Source organism: Desmodus rotundus, chromosome 4, assembly GCF_022682495.2.
Source record: "Desmodus rotundus isolate HL8 chromosome 4, HLdesRot8A.1, whole genome shotgun sequence".
In the NCBI taxonomy this organism is placed as follows: Eukaryota; Metazoa; Chordata; class Mammalia; order Chiroptera; family Phyllostomidae; genus Desmodus; species Desmodus rotundus.
The window spans coordinates 26,996,023-27,020,136 of record NC_071390.1 but is presented as its reverse complement, the minus strand read 5'-3'; the positions used below and the strand labels follow the sequence as shown (position 1 = coordinate 27,020,136).

At 40.3% G+C, this 24,114-nt stretch overlaps 1 protein-coding gene across 9 annotated transcripts in view; it reads left to right on the top strand.

Moving 5' to 3' along the window:
* The window catches only part of PLCE1 (phospholipase C epsilon 1), a 332,067-nt gene that overhangs the window by 141,735 nt on the left and 166,218 nt on the right, over positions 1-24,114 (top strand). For all 9 annotated transcript variants that reach the window (XM_045197747.2, XM_071221217.1, XM_045197748.2 and 6 more), the window contains one exon: positions 7,040-7,328. In XM_045197747.2, the coding sequence (XP_045053682.2) occupies positions 7,040-7,328 (289 nt within the window). The remainder of the gene's footprint in view (positions 1-7,039; positions 7,329-24,114) is intronic.

The window sequence follows — 24,114 nt, the reverse complement described above, 5'->3', positions numbered from 1 at the left end:
TCTGATTAAGATCTTCAACTCTAAGCACATCAATAAATGATAGTGGAATAATGTTAAACTATTGATAAATGTTTCAGAATAGGGCATGTCTGATGAATGGCAATTAGGGCCACACTTGGCTACAGATATTCTGAATATTTTGTAAAGATGTTATACCATTTCATTTGATTTCTGTATCTGGTGTTCAAAAAATACAGTTGACAGTACAGTGTCACCTGTGGTTTAGGTGAATGCAATGGATTCATGACCAGAAATCTAGAGTATTCTAATCAAGTTCTTGACAAAAATAAAGAATAGAGACACTCATTAATTCAATCAAGAACTATTTATTGAGAAGCTATAACACCAAACACTTCTAGACACTAGAGATACATAAATGAAAAAAGAAATAAAGTCCTCAACAAGCTGACATTCTAGAGGGAAGAGAAAGACAAACAGAGAAAGATGTAAGGATCATTAACTACAATTACCTCTCTCTTAAGAGTGATTTCTTTGACGATGGTACTATAGGATTCTCTGTTTGGTTTAGTGGTTAGCAGCACTGGCTTAAAGATAGAGTCTTGATGCTGAGTTCTAGCTGTGTGCACAACAGTTTCTTATTTTTAAGCAGTAGTAATAGTAGGACCTCTTTTTAGAGCTGTTCTGAAGTTTCAATGAAATCATGTCTCAGTGCCTACTTTATTTTAAGCACTCAATATATATGGCAGTGATTATAAGTAATGAGTCAATGGACCCCTAAAGTAACAAGCTTTTTCTTATTGAAACATTTCAGAACATATGCCCTCAGATCTTGGAATGCCAATTTTCCATAACTGACCCCAGAAAGATAGATTTTGAAATAGAATAAGTACAAAATTGACTCCCCTTGACAAGTATCCTCTTTGACCTCAGTAAAAGACAAATGAAGACAAAGCCTTTTCTGGCTGTGTGGAGGAAGCTTTCCTCCTGGGTGAGTGCTGTGGACATGGTATGTCTGGCTGCTTAATGCCTTTCCGTGCACCAAAGTCTTTGGCTTTGTCTCACTCTGAATCATCCCAGCTCTCTTCAGCCTTGGATGTTTGTTATATTTTGTTTTGGGTCTGAATTCCATGTCTCAGTGCTGGTTTCTACAAGGCATCCATCTTTATTGAGTCACAAGGAACTGCAAATGCTTTCTTAAATGTTTGCCATTGCTTGCTTTTCTGCAGGTAACTTTACAGTCTCAAGGTCTTTCTGCTCAAACATAGTACCTGCCATAACAGGAGTAGTGTAATTCCATGGAGAGAATCCACTCCTGGTTCACAGTGGTTGTTAAACACGGGAGCCATGAGCAGCTCTGTTTGCAACATAGATCTGTAGATCTCTGTATAAATTTTAAATCTCTAAGAATTTAAAAATGACCAAATGTAGAAATTTTGACTCTTTTCCTTTCTTATTTCCTAGCAACTTCAGCAAGTCCTGTGGAATATATATCCAAAATATATTTGTACCACATATAAAAGTCTGCAATATTTATTTATTTGGTCCACTTATTTATTATCTGCCTTCCCCACTAAAATGAAGCTTTCTTGCTCACTGTTGTAATCCCAGCCATTGGGCTTGACATAACATATGTGCTTAGTCAATATAAATCTATTGTTGAATGAATGAATGGACACATATCTGCTTAGCAAACTTAGGTGCCCTGTTGTGACATGTTGATTTTATCTCAGAAAAGATAGTGGCCCACATTGGACAGTAGTCTGTCCAGTTTTCAGTACCGTCTATTACCACATTAATCAAGTGAGATGAAGTTCATATTTTTCTTAACCTTGTAATTTAAAACTATGAATTTCTTTTTTCTTTTCTTTTCTTTCTTTTTTTTAATTTTTAAATTATTTTATTGTTGTTTCTATATAAAGAAACATGTAGGCATTCAGTAATCATGACTATTTTCAAAATTAATTTAGGGTGACCATGAAAGGAATTGTCATGAGTAAAAATAATAACAGCAGCACTGTAAACATCATTTAAGCCTTTTGCCAAATAACAATGTTTTCTTGAGCCCCACCATTTGGGCTTTGGGTGTGACTCTGTTTAGTGCAATAGATAAAGTTGGGCCACAGAATTAGACAAACCTAGATATCAATCCTGGCTCAGATTCTTACCAGCTGTGCAAAGTTCTACATCTCTTCACCTCTCTAGGCCTACTGTCCCTATCTGCCAAATGAATCAATCTCTTAGGGTTAGTGTATGGATTTAAATTTCATGCAGGTAAATACTTACCACTTTGTCCAACATGTCATCATTATGTCAATCAGCTTTTGCCTTGTAATGAAGCACTCCCAAAACTCAGCGTCTTTTTACAAGTCATTTATTTAGCTTATGTTTCTGTGAACTGGCTGAGTGGCTCTCCTAGTCTGGATCAACTGATCTCTGCTAGGCTAACTCATGTATCTGTGATGATCTATGATGGCAGTCAGACTGGCAGTTGGATGATCTAGGATAGCCTCACTGAGTATCTGGCTGTTGCCAAGGTGACAAAAAGTGGCTGCACCATGGTTTCTCATTCTCCAGAAAAATGGCTCTGGCTTCTCCACGTAGTCACTATTGCACAGTTCCCAGAAATAGCAAGAGAGAGCAAGCTTCAATGAACAAGTGTTTTTCGGACTTTGTTTGCATCATGTGTCCTAAATTCCCATTGGTTAAGCAAACCCCAAGGCTGTCCCAGAATCAGTGAAGGAAATAATTTATGGCATTTTTTGTAGTTTATCACAATTGTCATTGTCATCATCATCACAGAAACCAGTATTTTTGAGCATTAACTAGGTGGCAGATACTGTTCCAGTCCTAGTACATTTATCAAAGCTTGTAATTCTTCCCACAACCTCATGAGGCAGAACAATTATATCCCCACATTGGAGAGAAGGAAACTGAGGCACAAAATGACAAGGTAAATTGTCCAAGATCACACAGCTGGGAAGCAGGAGTACTAAAATTCAAGGCAACACTCCACAGCCGTGTTCATAATGACTGTTCTATACTGCTTCCTCTTCCCACTCTATATATGTGGAGTTTTCCATAATTGCTTCTTTTTTTTCAAGCGGATCTAATAAGCGGTTATAGCCTGATTTTAATATGTTCCCTGAGCATTGCCATATCTACCACCATTTCATCCATGTTTCAGCATTTTTCCAACAAGCATCTTGAATTCAGCTCATCCAGTATTTGTATGATTGTCATGTGTTAGTCCAGATCTTGGTAGAACCTGCTCATCTTTTTCTGGTCTTTGTGTATGTGGTGATGGCAGCTTGGAGCTTTATTTTTAGGGCTCTTTGTCTTACATTTCATCAGACTAGTTTGAGAGCTTGGAAACAAGTAGCTGATAGCAATGCTGAATGATTACTTAGTACATATATAACATTTATATATGTTGCACATATCTTTGGCAGCTAGCACAGGGAAGAGCACACAGCCAAGAGACATACTGGAAGACCTCAGCACATGTTTATTATATATATGTATGGCCATATCCATAGTTCATCAAGGCAAGGGTCACCAATGCATATGCTGATGGTGCCCAGATATTGGCCAGGTATGGGAGTGGTGGGGATTGGTGCCAGCTGGAGAACACATGCCCCGTCTAAGGTCTGGCCCTTCATACTACATGGGAATGCTCAGCATTGCCAGATTATTCCATTTATCAGAAGATGCTGTAACTTCAGATGTATATGTAAACTTCCCTGATTTTAAAACACCATGTGTCATTCAGTGAAGCAGATCTTTTGAATAAATCTGGCCCATGGCTACCAATTTATGACCCCCAACATTAAGCACTTCTTGGCACCTCTGTATTGCGTTACAACTGTCTTGAAGGCCCAAGGTGGAAGGGCAGCCACAGAATAAGGCAGCGATGGAGCAGTGAGATGATAATAGAGGCAGGACTTCAAGAAAGATGGATAATTGACTGTTTCAAAGAATCTACAGAGGTCAAGGAAATGAGAATAAGAAAAGGCCATTCAATTAGAGCAAATTACTTGGTACAACACTATATTCACAGGCTGTGCGTTCTTAAAAATATTATGGTCAAATAACATGAGTATGAGTAATGCTCAAACACTCAGTTAAGCAAAATAGATTTCTTCACTCTAAACCTTTTAATTGTCTTTAATATTCTAATATGCAGTATAAACCTTCAAAAGGTGAACTGGTTACTAAGTTCTTTAAACTTACAGGATCAAGGTGTTTTTCCTTTGTGTAGCCTCTCTAGATGTAATGATTTGAGGAAAACAGTTTGGGAAAGCTGGATAAGGGACTGAATGAGACATTGGGGATCTCTGAAGGCATGATGTGGAGACTGCAATGCATTACATAAGGAATGAAGGCATCTGAGCCAATGGAGGAGCTTGGCAAGAAAGAAACTAGGTCTACTCATTAGTAACTAAGAACTGTATGCATATTCATCTTAGTAAAGTAAAACCTTTTTAGCATCATTCCTCTTCTAAAAACAAACAAATAAACAAAAAAAAAAGTGAAGTGTTCCCACTCACGATGAGTTAAACCTCTTGGTTTGACATTCAAGACTCCTTTATCAGGCCAACTGACCTTTCTAATTTCTCCTCTGCTCTAAATGCCCTGCTCTGCTCACTGTCCTTAAGATGCATACATTTCCATTCACCATTGCTTATCATGTGAGTTGCCTTCCCCAGCTGCTCCAGTTAGAGTTGTGCCTGTTTTCCAAGGCACAGCTCAAATCTGTTTTTCCTCCGGAGCCTTCTTTAGCCCTCAGACCTCGCAGTGGGTTCTCTTCCCTGAACTTCTAGAGCATTTTCTTCTGAAGGACTTGTTTGAGACTTAGTGTGTTGGAGATTGCCTGTATGATAAGGAGCTGAGAGAAGAAAAGCATGTCCTGAGCTCTGCAGCTGTCTACCCCTCACAATACATCCAAATAAGGTTAGGATGATATTATCCAGCCAAACATAAGAGCAAGGATATAAACCCCATCTCAGTGAGTTTTGTAGACTGCTCTGTTGTTACATAACCATCTGGTGTTTCCTGAGGATAGAGGGGTCCATTCTCCTCTTGCCCAATAGTAATGGGCATCATTTCTAGATACTAGGCTGAGCACTTTACATTATTGTCTTGGTGAATCCCACAACATCCCTAAGAAATATATCTTCATTTTACAGAAGAGGAAGCTGTCTCTAAACATTCAAGTCAGCTTGCTCATGCTTATGCTCATGTCCAGCTCTCTAGCTGGTCAAGGTAGAGCCAGGTTTACAACCGCATATGCCTGATGCCAAGGCTGAGCTCTTTCTGTCTCAGGACAGTATCTTCATGGCTATACTTGCCACCAGAAATTTAATGGCAGAGAATTAAAGTCAAAGAATTCATACTTTGCCTTCGAGTGACAAGTATATACCAGTAGGCAGGGGAAAGCAGAGTAGAAATCTAGTTAGGGTCAACCTAGGTTGAATAATCTGGGTATTTTAGGTCCATCCTGAAGACATTCTAAAGAGGATCTACATAGCTCTACAGGGGTCCTCTTGAGTGTCAGTGGGCCCTCATTAAGATGATATTTGGATCATGCAGTATCATGGGGGCACACACATGGACTGGAGGGCATAGGAAGATCTTCTCTTCCCTGGCCACTTCTTGAAGTCACAAGAGGAGGTGACTTTTATTTCCACCCTACTGTGAGCTCTTTTGCGTATCACTAGACTGAACTCTTTGAGAGGAGAAGCTGTCATATTTACCCAGGCCTGACACGTAACTGGTATATAAATACATAATGTTTATTTGTTGATTTTGGTGCATAAATAACAAGACAATCATGGCAAGGTGCTCAATGTGGCATGATAAAAAAAAAAAAACCCACAGTATAGTCTACCTTTGCCCTGGCTGGGTAGCTTAGATGGTTAGAGTATTGTCCCGATATGGCAAGGTTGCAGGTTTGATTCCCACTTAGGGCACATACAAGAATAAACCAGTGAATGTATAAATAAGTGGAACAACAAAGTGATGTTCTTCTCTTTCTTTCTCTCTAAAATCAATAAATAAAAAAAATAAAAAACATGTAGCCTACCTTTATTTCCCCATTAAAAAGCTAGATTAACTCATCCCGTGTTATGTTTCTTCCCTGTTTTTTCATATAGTACCCAGAAGTCTCTGGCTTCCCAGAGGCCTCAACAAAACCTAAAACCTTTCTACAATAATGTCAAACCTCATCATTTTCAGGCCTCATCTTCTAAAGTACAATAGATTGTGAAATCCTGCAGTACAAGAGGTGTGTGTTACACTTTGCCCATGTCCCACATGTTTTAATGCTGTTCCTTGCATAGAGAAGGATCTATATAAATTCATATTGAATGATTGCTTTGGAATGGATTGGGATTGTGGTTGGGAACCTGTCATAATAGTTCAATCTCCTTAAGATAATTTTTGGTAAATTCAATTTATAAAGGGAAGAGGAAATCAAGATACTGACAGAAACAGAACAGGAAGAATGGGCAGGATCGATCAACTCGTTGGATGTGGGAAGTGAGGAAGGAGGAAGAGGAAAAGGATTCAAAGATTTGATCCAAGCTGATGAATTGAAGCGTTGTGACCAAGAGAGAAATATAGAATTTCTCCTTCCCCGTGACTCTCACTCTCACTTCTGTTTGAGCATGGAAGAAAGATTCCTCATGAATGTCAGGTTGAAGTATTTCTTGGAGGCAGACAGACCTGGGAATGTGAAAAAAGGAAAGGTTTGGCATTGTCCCTCTGCAGAAGAGCTTTGCTCTGCTGAGGAGGAGGAGAAATTTGAGCTGAATATATTTTTGGTTGGTACAACTTGTAAGCGCTCTGTTTGATAGCAGGGTTGTTTGAATGGCCTATTTCATAACTACACATAGCTTTCCCAAATAAATGGTGTCTGTAGAATGTTCAGGTTAATACATGAGTCCAGTGCTCAAAAGTGTTTGTGCTTAGAGCGACTGAGCCTTCTTTCTTAATAAGTCATCTTGGCATTTTGTCAACAAGTTAATTTGCTTTTCTAAGAAACTAGATTAATACTTCCTGTACTTTGTGCTATTCACAGATCTACAATGCAGTGAGAAGGGGAGAAGAAACAGAAGATACAATTGGATCTCTTCTCCATTTCTTCACAAAGCTCCCAGGCTCTGAGACAGCCCATGAAAGGATTAACGTTGGTCCCTACATAAAGCAATGTGTCCGAGACACCGTATGTGAGTATCGTGCCACCCTCCAAAGGACTTCCATATCTCAGTACATCACTGGTTCTCTCCTAGAAGCAACCACATCTTTAGGAGCAAGAAGCGGCCTTCTCAATACTTTTGGAGGATCCACTGGACGAATGATGCTGAAAGGTATGTCTGAAATTTCACTTTTAACTTTTCATCTTTGAGTGCAGAAAAGAATCTAATATTTATATATCTTTTGATGAAAAATTCAGTTCACTTTTCAGCAACTTTAAGTAAAGGTAGCAGCTTTAAGAGAATATAAAAGGGCAGTCCTTTATCAAAATCCCTTAAGGTGTAAACATTCCAAAAAATAAGCATTAATATTTTGATTTTTTTCAAAATAAGTAAGTGGTTAAAAAGCTGTCTTTAGTTTTTAAAAATTATTCAGACAGGTGCTTTCTCTTAGTGGTAGTCCATAACACATGTCAGTTACTCTGATAAGATGCCCATAAACAAGTGTGGGTACAGTGAAAATGGTGGTTGGGAACAGAATAAAATGTACAGGGTAGACCAAAAGTAGGTTTACAACTGTGAATACATGAAACAGTTTATTCTTGCATTATTATTTATTAATTATTGTATTATTTATCATACGAACAACTGTAAGCCTACTTTTGCCCTTCCCTGTAGTTCTCCTTCCTACACAGAATCAATAGGTTCATGTTGACCAGAAAAGCTAAAGGCCATTTCCAATGACTTTTATCTTAAAAGATGAAGTAGTTAGGCATTCTCTTGACAAGTGAAAGCCAATGGAAAATGGGGTCCCTCAGCATCAGAACTTCTCGCTACTTCCCACGAGTAGCCGACAGGCAGGTCAGAAATGTCAGTGCACCAGACCCTTGGAGATTTGTGCACTACACAGCTGTCACAACCTGCTTGGCAGCCTTCCCTGGCAGGAAGCTGCCAACCAGACAGGGACCACATAGAGCAGCGTTCCACTGACTGGGGGCTGCCAAGAGCTCAGTCTCACATCTGGCCATTTCTTTCCAGGAGAATAGCTCTTGTTCCTCCATAGCAAGCCCCAGGCCCATGACTAGCAGGCCAGTGACCTGCCTCCTTGATCCTCAGCCTCTTCCCACAACCACTCTACACACACACACCCTGGGCAGGCTGAGAAGAGGTATCCGCCTCTCTGTGTACCATGTGGGTGCCACGTTGGTTTGTTTTCTGAAGTCACTTTAGCTTTTGCAGATTGGCTATAAATGATCATTGAACAAACAAAAGATGTGGAATCACTAATTCATGAGACTAAATGGAAAAAACTTGATTTCATATGTTTTTGATTTATTCAACATATGTTTTTTTAGCCCTACCAGGTGTTTGGTGCTAGGTTCTGGGTAGGGAACAAAACATAGTTCCGGCTCTCATGGAGCTTATCATCCCTGGGTGGTAAGCAGTTTCTCCATGCACAGGATTCAAGATTTCTCTACTCTGATGTGGCTTCCTGTGACCACCAAGGCTATGTTTTTCATCAGTACTCTTCCTAGGAAGTTGAGCTGAGTTGGCATATGGAGGTGGCATTGCGTCAATGCTTGTGACTCCACATGGGGATCTCATCCTATGAGTTAATCAACTGTGTTTATGAGATACCACTCAGTGCCCAGCAATGTATAGTTTTATAGGAGATCCGAATGAAGTGCAAGTCAATTTACTTGCCTTTAATTTGTTTATGATCCTAATGAGGAGGCCAGATTTGCATGCATCGGGTATTCAGAGAATAATATGAGACCGTGGAGAACTAAATGTCAAATAATGTGGAACTGGCTCTAAATGTTCAAAGAGTTTAGAGAGGCAGTTGGTATCTAATGTGACAAATGGTTTGGCCTGAAATGTGAGGCCTCAAACAAACAAACAAAAGTTAATAAAAGTTACTTTCTTTCTTCTCCATTAATTGCAAAGGAACACATCTCCAAGACCAAGACAGGCTGCCTACAGTCTTACACAGACTTTTGGGGAGAAAAAAAGGAGGTTGTTGGTTAGTGTCTGTTACCCTGGTAGTAACTTGATCTCAGTTGCTATTAGCACTTCCCTGTTCAGATCAGAACTTCATGGATGAACACTCTCACTTCTGGGACTCATTGGACCCTCACCTAATATGTTATCTCTAAATTGGCATTTTATGCAAGGGTTGGGAGTTTCTTTAACTTTCTGTATTGCAGCTCAGTAATGGTATCCATCCGTAAGTAGCTTCTCCTAATAATACAATTAGCTGGTTGGCTGCTGCTCCGGGCTTACCTCTGCAGCTCTGGCTCAGTCTCATGGAAACCTTTTTTAACTTCAGTGCAATCACCATGGGGTTTTCAAAATCTGTTATGTGCCACAGTGAAACATGTGTTTCAACATACAGTGGAAGAAAATGCATAAAAAATTATATGGACGGTTGAAGTCATGGAGTGTTTATAGAATCTGTAGGTTCAGCATATTGACTAGTTGGGTCTTAACTATGTTGGCCGTGTACTCTGGCAGGGGATCTGGATGACATACTGGCTGCGGTGACTTGCTTGTCTGCTTCTTTTATTGTTCACTGTGTGTCCTGTGGAATTCAGTTGGCCAATAGCTTTCAGCTGTGTATCGCTAAAGACAATCTATGGGAAGTATATACACTCACTCAGTCCCCAGTTTATAAATGGCTTACATCCCAGCAGTTCAGTTCTCAGGAACTGTGTGGAACTTAGAACACTTTCCTAGGGAACAGTATCAAATGTTGTGATTTGGTTCACAGACTAGTTTCAAAAGCCTCTTTAACATGTAACAGTTGAAATCTGAACAAATGGGAAATCTTCCCATGGAATAAAGAAAAAACACCATTTTTAGAATATTGAGAATCAGCCTCCAAGAAAAAAGCAATACAAGTGAGAGAAAAGACATTTCTTGTTGAAGGGAAATAATTTTAACTAAGATGAGTAGAAAGTTAAATTTAAACTTTTATGGAGATTTTGAAAAGAACCTTGGGCCATTTCAGAGATTTTAGATGTTGGCATCTGTAGTTCTTTTGTTACAGTTAATTACATGTAATACTCATACCCCTATGAAAGAATCAGAAAATTATACCAGTAACTTTCTTCTCTTTTTTCTTCTTCTTTTTTTAATGAGAGGATTATAAGTGGAATGAAGAAGGGAAGGTGGGGGCAGGGCAGGGTTTAAAATTTCTTCCCCAGAGGGAAAGGGTAAGGAAGAAGGTGAAAAAGAATGACCTCTTCCATGAGAGAGAGCATGTTTGAAGTAAATTACATGGAGTTTGGAAAGGTAGGGAAAAATGAGGGGGAAAGACAAATACTGGATGATTCCATTTATATAAGGTACTCAAAATATTCAAAATCATAGACACAAAGTAAAAAGGTGGTTGCATGGGCTGGTGGGGGAGAGGGAATGGGGAGTTAGTGATTAATTGTTTAATGAGTATAGAGTTTCTGTTTTCAAGATGAAAAGAGTTCTGGAGATGGATGGTGTTGTGGGTTGTACAACAATATGAATGTGCCTAATATAACTGAACTATACACTTAAAATGGCTAGGATGCTAAATTTTATGTTATATGTATTTTAACACAAAAAATAATGAAAACATTTTAAAAGGAAGGAGAACATGTTATATAGGTATTTGGTCCCTGGTCTATTAAGGTGTTAGAAAGAACCAAGGCTGGCTGCTGCTAGTGCTGGGCCTGGGGCAACTTCCCCAATTCGGTGAAGGAAATAGACATGCAAGTCCAGGAAGCACAAAGAGTCCCAAACTAGATAAACCTAAAGAGGCCCACACCAAGACACATCATAATTAAAATGCCAAAGGTTAAAGACAAAGGGAGCATCTTAAAAATGGCAAGAGAAAAGTTAGTTACCTACAAGAAAGCTCCCATAAAACTGTCAGTTGATTTATCAGAAGAAACTTTTCAGGCTAGAAGGGATTGACAAGAAATATTAAAAGGGCTGAAAAGCAAGGACTTACAACCGAGATTACTCTACCCAGCAAAGCTATCATTTAGAATTGAAGGATAGGAGGGAGAACCAAGATGGCGGCGTAGGTGGACACACTGCGCCTCCTCGCACAACCACAACTAACGGAAAATCGAACGGCAAGGAAGTCCGACACCAAATAAATAAAAAATAAACATTCATCCAGACCGGTAGGAGGGCTGGAGATGGGCAGCCGGGGTGGAGAGGACTCGAGTTGTTGTGGTGGGACTGAGACTGGCGGAGTGTGGGACGAACGGGGCAGGCAGTCCGAGCACTAGCAGACCCTGCGGCCCCACATTCACGCAGATAAACCGAGAGGGCTGGACTCAGAGTGGTGGAGAATGGGGCAGGCAGAGCGGCAGGTAGCACCCCGCGGCCCCACACTCGCGCACAGATAAACCGGACAAACAGCGGGGAGCAAGGCAGACTCCACAACCCAGGGCTCCAGCACGGGGAAATAAAGCCTCAAACCTCTGATTGAAAACACCCGTGGGGGTTGGGGCGGCAGCAGGAGAGACTCCCAGCCTCATGGGAGAGGTCGTTGAAGAGACCCACAGGGGCCTGGAGTGTGCACAAGCCCAACCACTCGGGAACCAGCACCAGAGGGGCCCAATTTGATTGTGGGAAGCGGAGGGAGTGGCTGAAACCCGGTGGAGAGTGGAGCAGGCGCCATTGCTCCCTCTCAGCCCCTCCCCCACGTACAGGATCACAGCCCAGCAACCAGCGTTACCCCACCCCAGTGAACACCTAAGGCTCCACCCCTTGAAGTAACAGATGCACCAAGACAAAAAAAAAAAATGGCCCAAATGACAGAACACTTCAAAGCTCCAGAAAAAATACAACTAAGCGAGGAAGAGATAGCCAACCTAGCGGATGCACAGTTCAAAACACTGGTTATCAAGATGCTCACAGAATTGGTTGAATCTGTTCGAAAACCAGATGAAAAAATGAAGCCTATGCTAAGAGAAACAAAGGAAAATGTACAGGGAACCAATAGTGATGCGAAGGAAACTGGGACTCAAATCAACGGTGTGGACGAGAAGGAAGAAAGAAACATCCAACCAGAAAAGAATGAAGAAACAAGAATTTGGAAAAATGAGGAGAGGCTTAGGAACCTCCAGGACATCTTGAAACGTTCCAACATCCGAATTATAGGGGTGCCAGAAGGAGAAGAGGAAGAACAAAAAATTGAAAACTTATTTGAACAAATAATGAAGGACAACTTCTCCAATCTGGCAAAGGAAATAGCCTTCCAGGAAGTCCACAAAGCTCAGAGAGTCCCAAAGAACCTGGACCCAAGGAGGAACACACCAAGGTACATCATAATTATATCACCCAAGATTAAAGATAAGGAGAGAATCTTAGAAGCAGCAAGAGAAAAGGAGACAGTTACCTACAAAGGACTTCCCATAAGACTGTCAGCTGATTTCTCAAAAGAGACCTTACAGGCAAGAAGGGGCTGGAAAGAAGTATTCCAAGTCATGAAAGGCAAGGGCCTACATCCAAGATTCTGTATCCAGCAAAGCTATCATTTAGAATGGAAGGGAAGATAAAGTGCTTCTCAGATAAGGTCAAGTTAAAGGAGTTCATCATCACCAAGCCCTTATTCTATGAAATGTTAAAGGGAGTTACCTAAGAAAAAGAAGATCAAAAATAAGAACAGTAAAAATGACAGCAAACTCACAGTTGTTAACGACCACACCTAAAACAAAAACAAAAGCAAACAGGCAAACAACTAGAACAGGAACAGATCCACAGAAGTGGAGATCACATGGAGGGTTATCAATAGGGGATTGGGAGGGGGAGAGAGGGGGGAAAGGTACAGAGAATAAATAGCATAAATGATAGGTGGAAACTAGACAGGGGGAGGGTAAGAATAGTGTAGGAAATGTAGAAGCCAAAGAACTTATAAGTATGACCCAGGGACATGAACTATAGGGGAGGAATGTGGGAGGGAGGGGGTGGGCAGGATGGAGTTGAGTGAAGGGGCGGAAAAGGGACAACTGTAATAGCATAATCAATAAATATATCAAAAAAAAAGAATTAAAGGATAGATAAACAGTTTCCCAGGCAAGAAAAAACAAAAGGAATTCATCACCACCAAACCAGTATTATATGAAATATTAAAGGGTTGTCTTTAAGAAGAAGATAAAAAGTATGAATGATAAAATAGTAATAAATATGTATCTACCAATAATTGAATCTAAAAAACAAAATAACCATGCAGAACAGAAATGGAATCATAGAATGTTTTGATGGTTGGGGGTTGGTGGAAAGGCTATAAAACGTGAAGGGATTAAGAAGTGCAAATAGATATTTACAATGGAGATGTAAAGTACAGCATGGGAAACAGAGTAGCCAAAGGACATGCGTGCATGACCCATGGACATGAACAACGGTGTGGGGATTTCCTAAGGGAGTGGGGGTAGTGTTAGATGCAGGGGAGCAAAGGGGGAAAAATTGGGACAAGTGTAATCACATTATCAATAAAATATAATTTAAAATATAAAAAATAAAGAAGATATTGATTGGAACTGAGGTTGTGTGAAAGAAATATGAACACAGACAGCTTTTCATATGACCTCCAGGTGGCTCAAGTCAATTTGTCTTCTGGAAGTGGTTATGATTACAAAGTGAGGATTGGAATAGACTGCAGTAGGTGAGAATAGGAGAAGGAAATGTCCAACCAGTTGTTCATTATTCACAAGGCATTCACAAGTCAGGAATTGGTAACTCAAGAATTGATTAGCCAGAGTTTTACAGCCTTACAGCTTGGCCGGATCTGGCTAACTCTTTAACATCTCCATGAGCTTATACACCTCCATTGTTACTGTTGGCTCTAGAAAGACAGCCAACAATCAGTACCCAGCATTCCAAGTTTTATGCCTTCAGGAGCACCAAGGATGGTTTGTCTACTAAATTCAAAGTTTGCCAAATAATGAGAAACATTTTCTGATACAAAGCATTGATCAGCAAGGGTGTGTCCTTGATTACAAGGGTGTGCTTTCTGAAAATGGAAATGAAGAGTTTCTTACACCATTCTGGCAGGGACTTCCACTAGTTTAATATGATTAAGGTCTTTCTACTTCCTGTCCAGTTCCCTTTCTTCCCATTAACCAATGCTAGACTCTCAGGACTGACTCTGTATAGCAATGGCATTCAAAAGAATTATTGATTTCATTAGTCAGGAAGAAGTTTTCTAAATCTACCATTTTTTAAAATTAATTAATTATTTTTCTTTATAATTTTTTTATTGTTCAAATACAATTGTCTGCATTTTCCCCCCACCACTTTACCCTTCCCCACCCACCCCCACCTCACACCCTCCAGCCTTCCCCACTTTGGCTTTGTCCATGGGTCCTTTATACACACTCCTTGACAACCCTTGCCCTTCTTTCTCCCATTATCTCCTTCCTCCCTCCCCTCTGGTTACTGTCTGTTTGTTCTTTATTTCAATGTCTCTGGTCGTATTTTGCTTGCTTGTTTTGTTGATTAGGTTCCACTTACAGGTGAGATCATATGGTATTTGTCCTTCACTGCCTGGCATATTTCACTTAGCATAATGCTCTCCAGTTCCATCCATGCTGTCACAAAGGGTAGGAGCTCCTTCTTTCTGCTGCATAGAATTCCATTGTGTAAATGTACCACAGTTTTTTGATCCACTCATTTACTGATGGGCACCTAGGTAGCTTCTAGCACTTGGCTATTGTAAATTGTGCTGCTGTGACATTGGGGTGCATAGGTTCTTTTGGATTGGTGTTTCAGGATTCTTAGGGTATAATCCCAGCAGTGGAATTGCTGGGTCAAAAGGCAGTTCCATTTTTAGTGTTTTGAGGAAATTCCATACTGGTTTCCACAGTGGCAGCACCAGTCTGCATTCCCACCAACAGTACACTAGGGTTCCCTTTTCTCCACAACCTCGCCAGCATCAGTTGTTTGTAGATTTGTTTATGATGGCCATTCTGACCAGTGTGAAGTGGTACCTCATTGTGGTTTTAATTTGTATCTCTCTGATGGCTAGTGATGCTGAGCATTGTTTCATATGTGTCTGGGCCCTCTGTATGTCCTCCTTAGAGAAGTGTCTGTTCAGGTCCTTTACCCATTTTTTAATTGGATTGTTTGTCTTCCTGGAGTGGAGTGGTGTGAGTTCTTTATATATTTTGGAGATGAAACCCTTGTCCGAGATATCATTAGCAAATATTTTTTCCCATACAGTTGGTTCCCCTTTCATTTTGCTGATGTTTTCCTTAGCCATGCAGAAGCTTTTTATTTTGATGAAGTCCCGTTTGTTTATTCTTTCCTTTATGTCCCTTGCTCTGTTTTTTCCAATGTACTTCCTACTGAAAATTACAAAAGCAAGATAGATTAACAAAAGAGAGAAAAGAGTGAGATAATTGTTAGTAAAATCACTGTAATAGCAAAATTAGAAAAATTAGTGTTGGTAAGGAAGATTTTCAATGTAATGTAGCTAAGTGTTTTCAACTGTGTATATTGTACAAGACAATGTAATAATTTTACTACATTAAACTCAATTTTTCCTTCTCAAATTGTTGCTTAGTAGGTTTGTAAGTTAAAGGAATAAATATTTATAGATAACCAGGATAGAGTTTATTCACCTATATTTAAATTATGCAGTAGAAAAGAAAATTTCACTGTTCATTTTTAACCAGTTTACATGCATATATGTGTAAGTATAGAATAGCTACATTAAAGTTGTTGGTCATATATAGACTATAGAATATTAATATGAAAACAAAAAGTACTCTACATATTTAATATTCTTATTTGAAACTAGGGAATATTTTGTTTCTGATAGCAAGATCTAAAAATTTTTCAACTTATTTTCTTTTACTGCAATAAGTATATTTTAATTTGTGCCTTTTTCTTTATTTTTCTGAAAAAATTTTAATTGTATTTTTTCCAGTACCATTTATCCCCCTTCCTCACCACACTGTTGTTCATATCTATGAGTCCTTTTTCTTTTTTGCTTGATCCCTCCATCCCATAACTGCACCCCACCTCCAGAACTGTCAGCCTGCTCTCTATATATGAGTCTGTTTTTATTTAGCTTGTTAGTTCAATTTATTGATTAGATTCCACATATGAGTGAAATATGGCATTTGTCTTCCTCTGACTGGCTTATTTCACTGAGCATAATGTTCTCTGGGTCCATTCATGCTGTTGCAAAGGGTAAAATTTTCTTCTTTTTTACGGCCAACTAGTAATCCACTGTGTATATGTACCATAGTTTTTCTAAAGTTAATACCTCTGAATATAAAAACAGTAAGTCGTAATAGGAATATACATGCACATTTGAACTATGTGATTGTACCTCATAAGTAATTTAGTTTTTAAAGGCTGTCTCAGTTGAATTCCTCATAATCAAAAGAATTACCCTTTACATGCCCACAAGGCAGGGAAAGGCACATGCATAGTTCTAATTCCAAGGTGTAAGTTTATTTAAAGAAATCCTCTGACTTGTGAGTTTTGCGACCTTGAAAATATTTTCTTAATGGTTAAAAGTATGTGTTAATATAATTTGTGGTATGTTTCTGTACCAATTAATCAACTAAAAAGTATTCATTCACTGCCCACTATGGCCTTGTGTTATGTCACCTCTTAAAAGAATGGAAAATATCACATCTGGAAGTCTTCAATTAGTAAAATAATATTTCTCACCCCAGAGAAAATGTAATACTGGGTTTCATGTCTACTGAGGTAGCCCTTACTATCCCCAGGAGATTCATAAACTATTGGGCTATTCAGTTGATGGTGGAGACTGTAGCTCATAGTCCAGGAAGTTTGATGGGCACAGGACAAAAGCCCCCTGCTCTGGGACCACAGGTGGTCAGGTATCATTCAGGAATGTGATTCCATGCCCAGGTGTGACTGAGGAGTGTGACTCCACACCCCTGCTTATAACCAGGGGAGCATCTCTAAAACACTAGTGAAGAGCAAAGTCACCTACCTCAAATATAACTGGGGGCATGATGCTTATGTCAAAACATTTATATATATTTGTGGGGGGGGTGGTCAAGCAGAGGAATTACATATATTTTTGAATTTTTTCAAGATAACATCCCCATTTCTGTTATTTCTGAAATTTTAAACTCTTCCACTTGAAAATTTAACACATGGGAGGCTTACAGTTGGATAGAATTAATAGCAATATTTGTTAGCATATTTTTAGTTCTTGCTGAGTGCCAGGTATTGCTGAGTGCTTTGCATGTGTGATTTCATTGAAAACCATTCAATGGCCCAATGAGGGAGATGCTGTTTACTAACGAGGAAGCTGAGGCCCAGAGACATTATGAAACTTGCCCAGGGGTGCATAGGTAGTCAGTGATAGAGTCAGTACTTGAAGCCAAGAGCCTATTGAGTGCTTACTCAGCATATAGAGGGCAATATACCAACCCCTTTATCCACATGATTTTATTTAGTCCTTATTGTGGGTTGACTTTTGTCCCCTGAAAGAGATATGTGGAAGTCCTAACCCCTAGTACCTATGAATGTGACCATATTTGGAAATAAGATCATTGCAGATGTTATCAAGTTATGATGAAATCATTTTCAGTTGGAGTGTGTCCTAAACTCAGTCACTGGTTTTCCTTATTAGAAGAGAAGAAGAAAAAAAGAAAAGACATAAAGTCAGAGCCATGTTTCAGTGAACACCATGTGATAGTGGAGGTGGAGACTAGGGTGTTGGAGCTCCCAGTCAAGGAATGTCAAGGACTGATAGGAAGAGGCAAGGAAAGACTCTAACCGAGTCTCAGGGGGAACATGGCTCTGCCAATACCTTGATATTCAATTTCTAGCCTCTAGAATTGTGAGAGAATAAAGTTTATTGTTTTACAGCATCCCAGTAGTGGTAATTTGTTACTGTAGCACTAGGAAAACTGAGACCATCCTTTTGATAATCCTGTGAGAAATTATTAGCACCAAGAAACTGAAGCTCAGAGAGGTTAAGTGACTGGCCCAAGGTCTCACAACTATTATGTGCAGCCAACTCAGACCAAGCTTCACCAAGGCTCATGACCACAGCTGTGATGGGGACACGTTCGCAGCTGTCCAATGGCACTGTCCATTTCTGCCTTGTTTTAGTTGTTTTTGGGTGTTTCTATTCCCAAGGTCAAATTGCTCATCCTCTTCTCTCACACACATCTTGCCTGGCACAGGACGAGGCAAGGAAGAGGAAGCCCATAAACCTTGGTGGAATCAAGTGGCAGGTGTGTTCACAAACTCAGGAACATTTAATCCTTGTTCTTTGCTAACACTTAATTGAATGAGATAATTTTAGAATCAAAAAAATAAAACACTAATTAACATTGTAGATGGTACTAACATATTAAACTCAAACAAAATAAAAATGCAGATACATTCAGGAAGTTTCCAAGCTGGCACAGATGCCAATTTTCAGCGTCTCAAAAACCGTTACCAGCACCAGATCCCTGGAATGGTTGCAGGGTTGTCTCTGGGGCCTTCCTTCTTCCTGTCTGAACTCCTCTGCCCTCTTTCCCAGGCACCTGCTGCCTCTGGGGATCCATAGCCCCCCTAACTGCACCAGCGCATCCACTCCTCCCTCTTGCTGTCTCATGGAAACAATCTGTTCTCTATGCAGTGAATCCCAGCTGGGCTTTGTGAAAAACAGTGACTTGATGGGTTAAAATAAAGATCTGGAGTGTTGACTGATAAGGGAAACTCCCCCAGGAGGGCTGGGGATGGATGGAGGAGCTGGTGGTAACTGGCAGAGGAATGGGGCACCCAGGTGCAAAGGCATGAGGCAGGAGAAGACACTATGTGTTCTGGGGATGGCTGATCTATATGTTCCGGCCAAAGCTTGGGGAGTACAGCGGGTAAGGAGGGAGGCATGGAGCAAGGGGAGAAAATAGGTCTTCAGGGGGTGTATTTCATGATAAAGAGCTTGGATTTTACCTTGTAAGTAATGAGAGATTCTGAAAGATTGTAAAGAAGGGTATGATTTGATCAGATTGGGTTTTTAGAAAAATCCCTCTGGCTGTAACATTGGGGGAGGCTCCTCACAGTGTTAGCCCACCTGTGTCAGAATTAAACCAGCATGAGTGTTAAAAGTATAACTTTCTGGGCTTTACCCCCAAACCCACTGAATTAGAGTCCCTGATACTTCAGGTGAGTATGATTGATGTGGAAGGTGGATGGGGGTAAAGGGCAGTGAGAACTGGAGGCAGTTGCTAAGGCAGTGTTCCTGGTAGGGTGCTGCTGGCACATTTATTAGTTGGTGAAAATTACAAACAAAGGTTCTCCTTCCCACTCTCTGCAAGGTGATGCAGCCTCATACCCACACATATCATTAAGTGCACAGCACATGGGCTGGATTTCAGACCTGTCCTCCACTCCAGTGAGCACCTTTGTGCAACGCACAAAATGTTCACTGTACCAAAAAGTTTGAACCCTTCGGAAGCAGCAGAGAGGTGTATATAAAAGGTAGAATTGATAGAATGTAGAGACTGAATGGGATACAAGGAACTGTGTCTAAGATGACTTATAATTTTATCTTGAAAAAATCATTTCAAATCCTTTTATTTTTTTCTTTTTTTAAAATATTTATTTATTTATTTTTATTCAGTTACAATTGTCTGCATTTTCTCCCCTTCCCTCCACAAATCCTTTTAATTTGTTATTAATCAGGGGTGTCCAACCTGCAGCTCAGGATGGCTAGGAATGCGGCCCAATACAAAATTGTAAATTTACTTAAAACATTGTGAGATTTTTTTTGTGATTACATGTTGCAGTGTATTTAACATGTGGCCCAAGACAACTCTTCTTCTTCCAGTGTGGCCCAGAGATGCCAAAAGGTTGGACACCCCGATTGTTAATGGTTAAATATTATCGATGGGATTCTTGGGTCATATACCCATCCCCCTTCCCCACCATCACTTCAAGAAATCTAGAAGTTAATGGTTTGCTAAATCCTAATTACTGAACCCCAGACAGTTACTTGGGTTTCCCGTATTTGAGCTGGTCATAAAAATGTCAAGTTCTAGTTACAGAAACTTGGAATGGGCCATATTGCAGAAATCTATTTGCAGGATAGTTATCTGAAACTCTATACTCAAAGAAACAACAGTGAATATATTCCAGGGCTTCTCCCCAAAAGTTTGCTTAATACATGTGAAATGGGACTCCTGAATATTTTAAATAAAAAAGATAATTTTCAATATAAGTAATTAAATGTTCCAAAAAAGAAACTGGAATATGAAATTGTCATATTTATCCTCAAATAAGTAGGTTTAATTCAAGAAGGATAAAGAGTAGATGGGATAATCATGGGAGAATCAAGAAATATATAAATGAAAAGGTAAAGAGAGAAGTTTAAGAATTGTATTTGAAGCTGAAAGTTACCAATAGAAAAACAAAACTAAAAATATATAACTTGCAGTAATTGGTGGAATGAGCCAAATTCCTCATTGAGGTAACTGAATATGTTCTTCTTTAAAGGGAAGGGAATACATAAAGAAACAGGGATGTAAGCCTTTTTAGAGTGAGGAGATAAATGCCCAAGAATAGACACAGAAACATACAAAAATGGTTACCTCCAAAAGACACCTTTTACTTGTCTCCTACCCATCTAGACTGTTTGAATGTTAATTTCCATGTGCACATATTACATTTACAATGTTTTAAAAGAGACATTTGGAGCCTATGTGAAAACTCATGGATTCAAAGCCCTCATTTCCAATACTACTGCTGTTAGTGCCACACTGAAGACCACATGGGGCTCACAGTCAAATGAGAAGGGAGATAGGGGACGACCGAAGCTTTGTTGAAGTAAGTTATGAAAAGAAGCTCAGAATGAATGACAAGTGTTACTTTGGGTTCTCTTTGTCTTGTGAGGAGTGCCAGTCTCTGAGTAGCTTCATGGTTAAAATAAATTTAGTGGGTCATTCTGCCTTGGGTGTGTGTATTGTTTTCATCACTGTGTCATCTTGCATAGGTGACGTTACTTTTTGGTGCTTCAGTGTCTGCATCTGTAAACTGGGAAAAAGGGTAATAACTTCACAGAGTTGTTTTGAGGATTAGCTGAAATAACATATATAAAGAACTTAGCACAGGATCTAACACCTAATATGTGCTTAATAAATGTTATGATGTAGGTGATGCTGAGGATTCTGGTGGTGGTAAGCATGATTGCTGCCACTTTTTACTAGCACCTTAACATGCCACCCCTCCACTGTTCTTAATTCAGATGCTGTGCTCTTAGCTCAGTGATAGATGCTCACAAAAAGGAGAAATATCCTCTGGGTTTCTTTGGCTGTGGACCCAGAGCAGTAGCATCTTATGGGACACTTGAAAGGCTGGAGTCTACCCCTATGTAAAACCTTTAGTGAGGTTTTCCTCAGGACCCATGCATCAGGCCATTTACTCATTCATTTATTCACTTAACAAATGTTTGTTGAGCATCTACTATATACCAAGTACTGTGCTAGGTCCTGAGGACAAAGCAATGAATAAGATAGTCTTTTTTAAAAATATATTTATTGATTATGCTATTACAGTTGTCCCATTCCCCCCCCTCACTCCACTCCATCCTGACCACCCCCTCCCTCCCACATTCCTCCCCTATAGTTCATGTCCCTGGGTCATACTTATAAGTTCTTTGGCGTCTACATTTCCTACACTATTCTTACCCTCCCCCTGTCTAGTTTCCACCTATCATCTATGCTACTTTTTCTCTGTACCTTTCCCCCCTCTCTCCCCCTCCCAATCCCCTATTGATAACCCTCCATGTGATCTCCATCTCTATGGTTCTGTTCCTGTTCTAGTTGTTTGCCTGTTTGCTCTTGTTTTTGTTTTAGGTGTGGTCGTTAATTGTGAGTTTGCTGTCATTTTTACTGTTTCTATTTTTGATATTCTTTTTCTTAGGTAACTCCCTTTAACATTTCATAGAATAAGGGCTTGGTGATGATGAACTCCTTTAACTTGACCTTATCTGAGAAGCACTTTATCTTCCCTTCCATTCTAAATGATAGCTTTGCTGGATACAGTAATCTTGGATGTAGGCCCTTGCCTTTCATGACTTGGAATACTTCTTTCTAGCCCCTTCTTGCCTGTAAGGTCTCTTTTGAGAAATCAGCTGACAGTCTTATGGGAAGTCCTTTGTAGGTAACTGTCTCCTTTTCTCTTGCTGCTTCTAAGATTCTCTCCTTCTGTTTCATCTTGGATAATGTAATTATGATGTGCTTTGGTGTGTTCCTCCTTGGGTCCAGCTTCTTTGGGACTCTCTGAGCTTTGTGGACTTCCTGGAAGTCTATTTCCTTTGCCAGATGAGGGAAGTTCTCCTTCATTATTTGTTCAAATAAGTTTTCAATTTTTTGTTCTTCCTCTTCTCCTTCTGGCACCCCTATAATTCGGATGTTGGAACGTTTCAAGATGTCCTGGAGGTTCCTAAGCCTCTCCTCATTTTTCCAAATTCTTGTTTCTTCATTCTTTTCTGGTTGGATGTTTCTTTCTTCCTTCTCGTCCACACCGTTGATTTGAGTCCCAGTTTCCTTCGCATCACTATTGGTTCCCTGTACATTTTCCTTTGTTTCTCTTAGCATAGGCTTCATTTTTTCATCTGGTTTTCGAACAGATTCAACCAATTCTGTGAGCATCTTGATAACCAGTGTTTTGAACTGTGCATCCGCTAGGTTGGCTATCTCTTCCTCGCTTAGTTGTATTTTTTCTGGAGCTTTGAAGTGTTCTGTCATTTGGGCCATTTTTTTTTTTGTCTTGGTGCATCTGTTACTTTAAGGGGTGGAGCCTTAGGTGTTCACTGGGGTGGGGTAACGCTGGTTGCTGTGCTGTGATGCTGTACGTGGGGGAGGGGCCGAGAGGGAGCAATGGCGCTTGCTCCACTCTCCACCGGCTTTCAGTCTTTCACTTCACTACCCACAGTCAAACTGGGCCCCTCTGGTGCTGGCTCCCGAGTGGGTGGGCTTGTGCACACCCCAGGCCCCTGTGGGTCTCTTCAACGACCTCTCCCATGAGGCTGGGAGTCTCTCCTGCTGCCGCCTCAACCCCATGGGCGTTTTCAATCAGAGGTTTGAGGCTTTATTTCCCCATGCTGGAGCCCTGGGTTGTGCGGTCTGCCTTGCTCCCCGCTGTTTGTCCGGTTTATCTGTGTGAGAAAGTGGGGCCGCGGGGTGCTACTCGCAGCTCTGCCTGCCCTGTTCTCCGTCACTCTGAGTCCGGCCCTCTCGGTTTGTCTGTACACGAACGTGGGCCGCAGGGTCTGCTAGTGGTCAGACTGCCTGCCCTGTTGGTCCCACACTCCGCCAGTCTCGGTCCGGCCACAGCAATGCGAGTCCTCTCCACCCCAGCTGCCCGTCTCCGCCCCTCCTACAGGTCTGGATGAATGTTTATTTTTTATTTCCTTGGTGTGGGACTTCCTTGCTGTTCGATTTTCTGTCAGTTCTGGTTGTGCGAGGAGGCGCAGTGTGTCTACCTACGCCGCCATCTTGGTTCTCCGAGCTCAAGATATAGTCTTAACTTTCAAGGAATTTACCTACTAGTGGAGGACATAGACAGATACACATGCAATTTTAGAATGGCATAAATGTTATACTTGAAATAAGCAGAGGGTATAGGGGTTTAGAAGGAGGTCCCTGTACCATCTTGGGTGAAGTCTGAGGTTTCTTAAAACCATTTAAGAGCCTGGAGAAATGTGAATGCCTATTTAACTAAGGAAAATGAGCCCTCAACTTTTGTTGTTTCTCCTTCATTTTCTGCTGATATCATCTTTCTTCCCTCCAGGGGAGAAAAGATGCTAAGTGTTTATTTCCAGGATTGAGAGCCATATCTAAAAGTCTATAATTGGTACAAAGTTTAGGGTTCAAGTTAAAATTTGTACATTTTTATGAAGATGCATCATTCATTACAATAAAACTAAATGAGAATTTTTCAGTACATGAAACTAATCCTTTTGAGTGTTTCTAAATTGTTTATT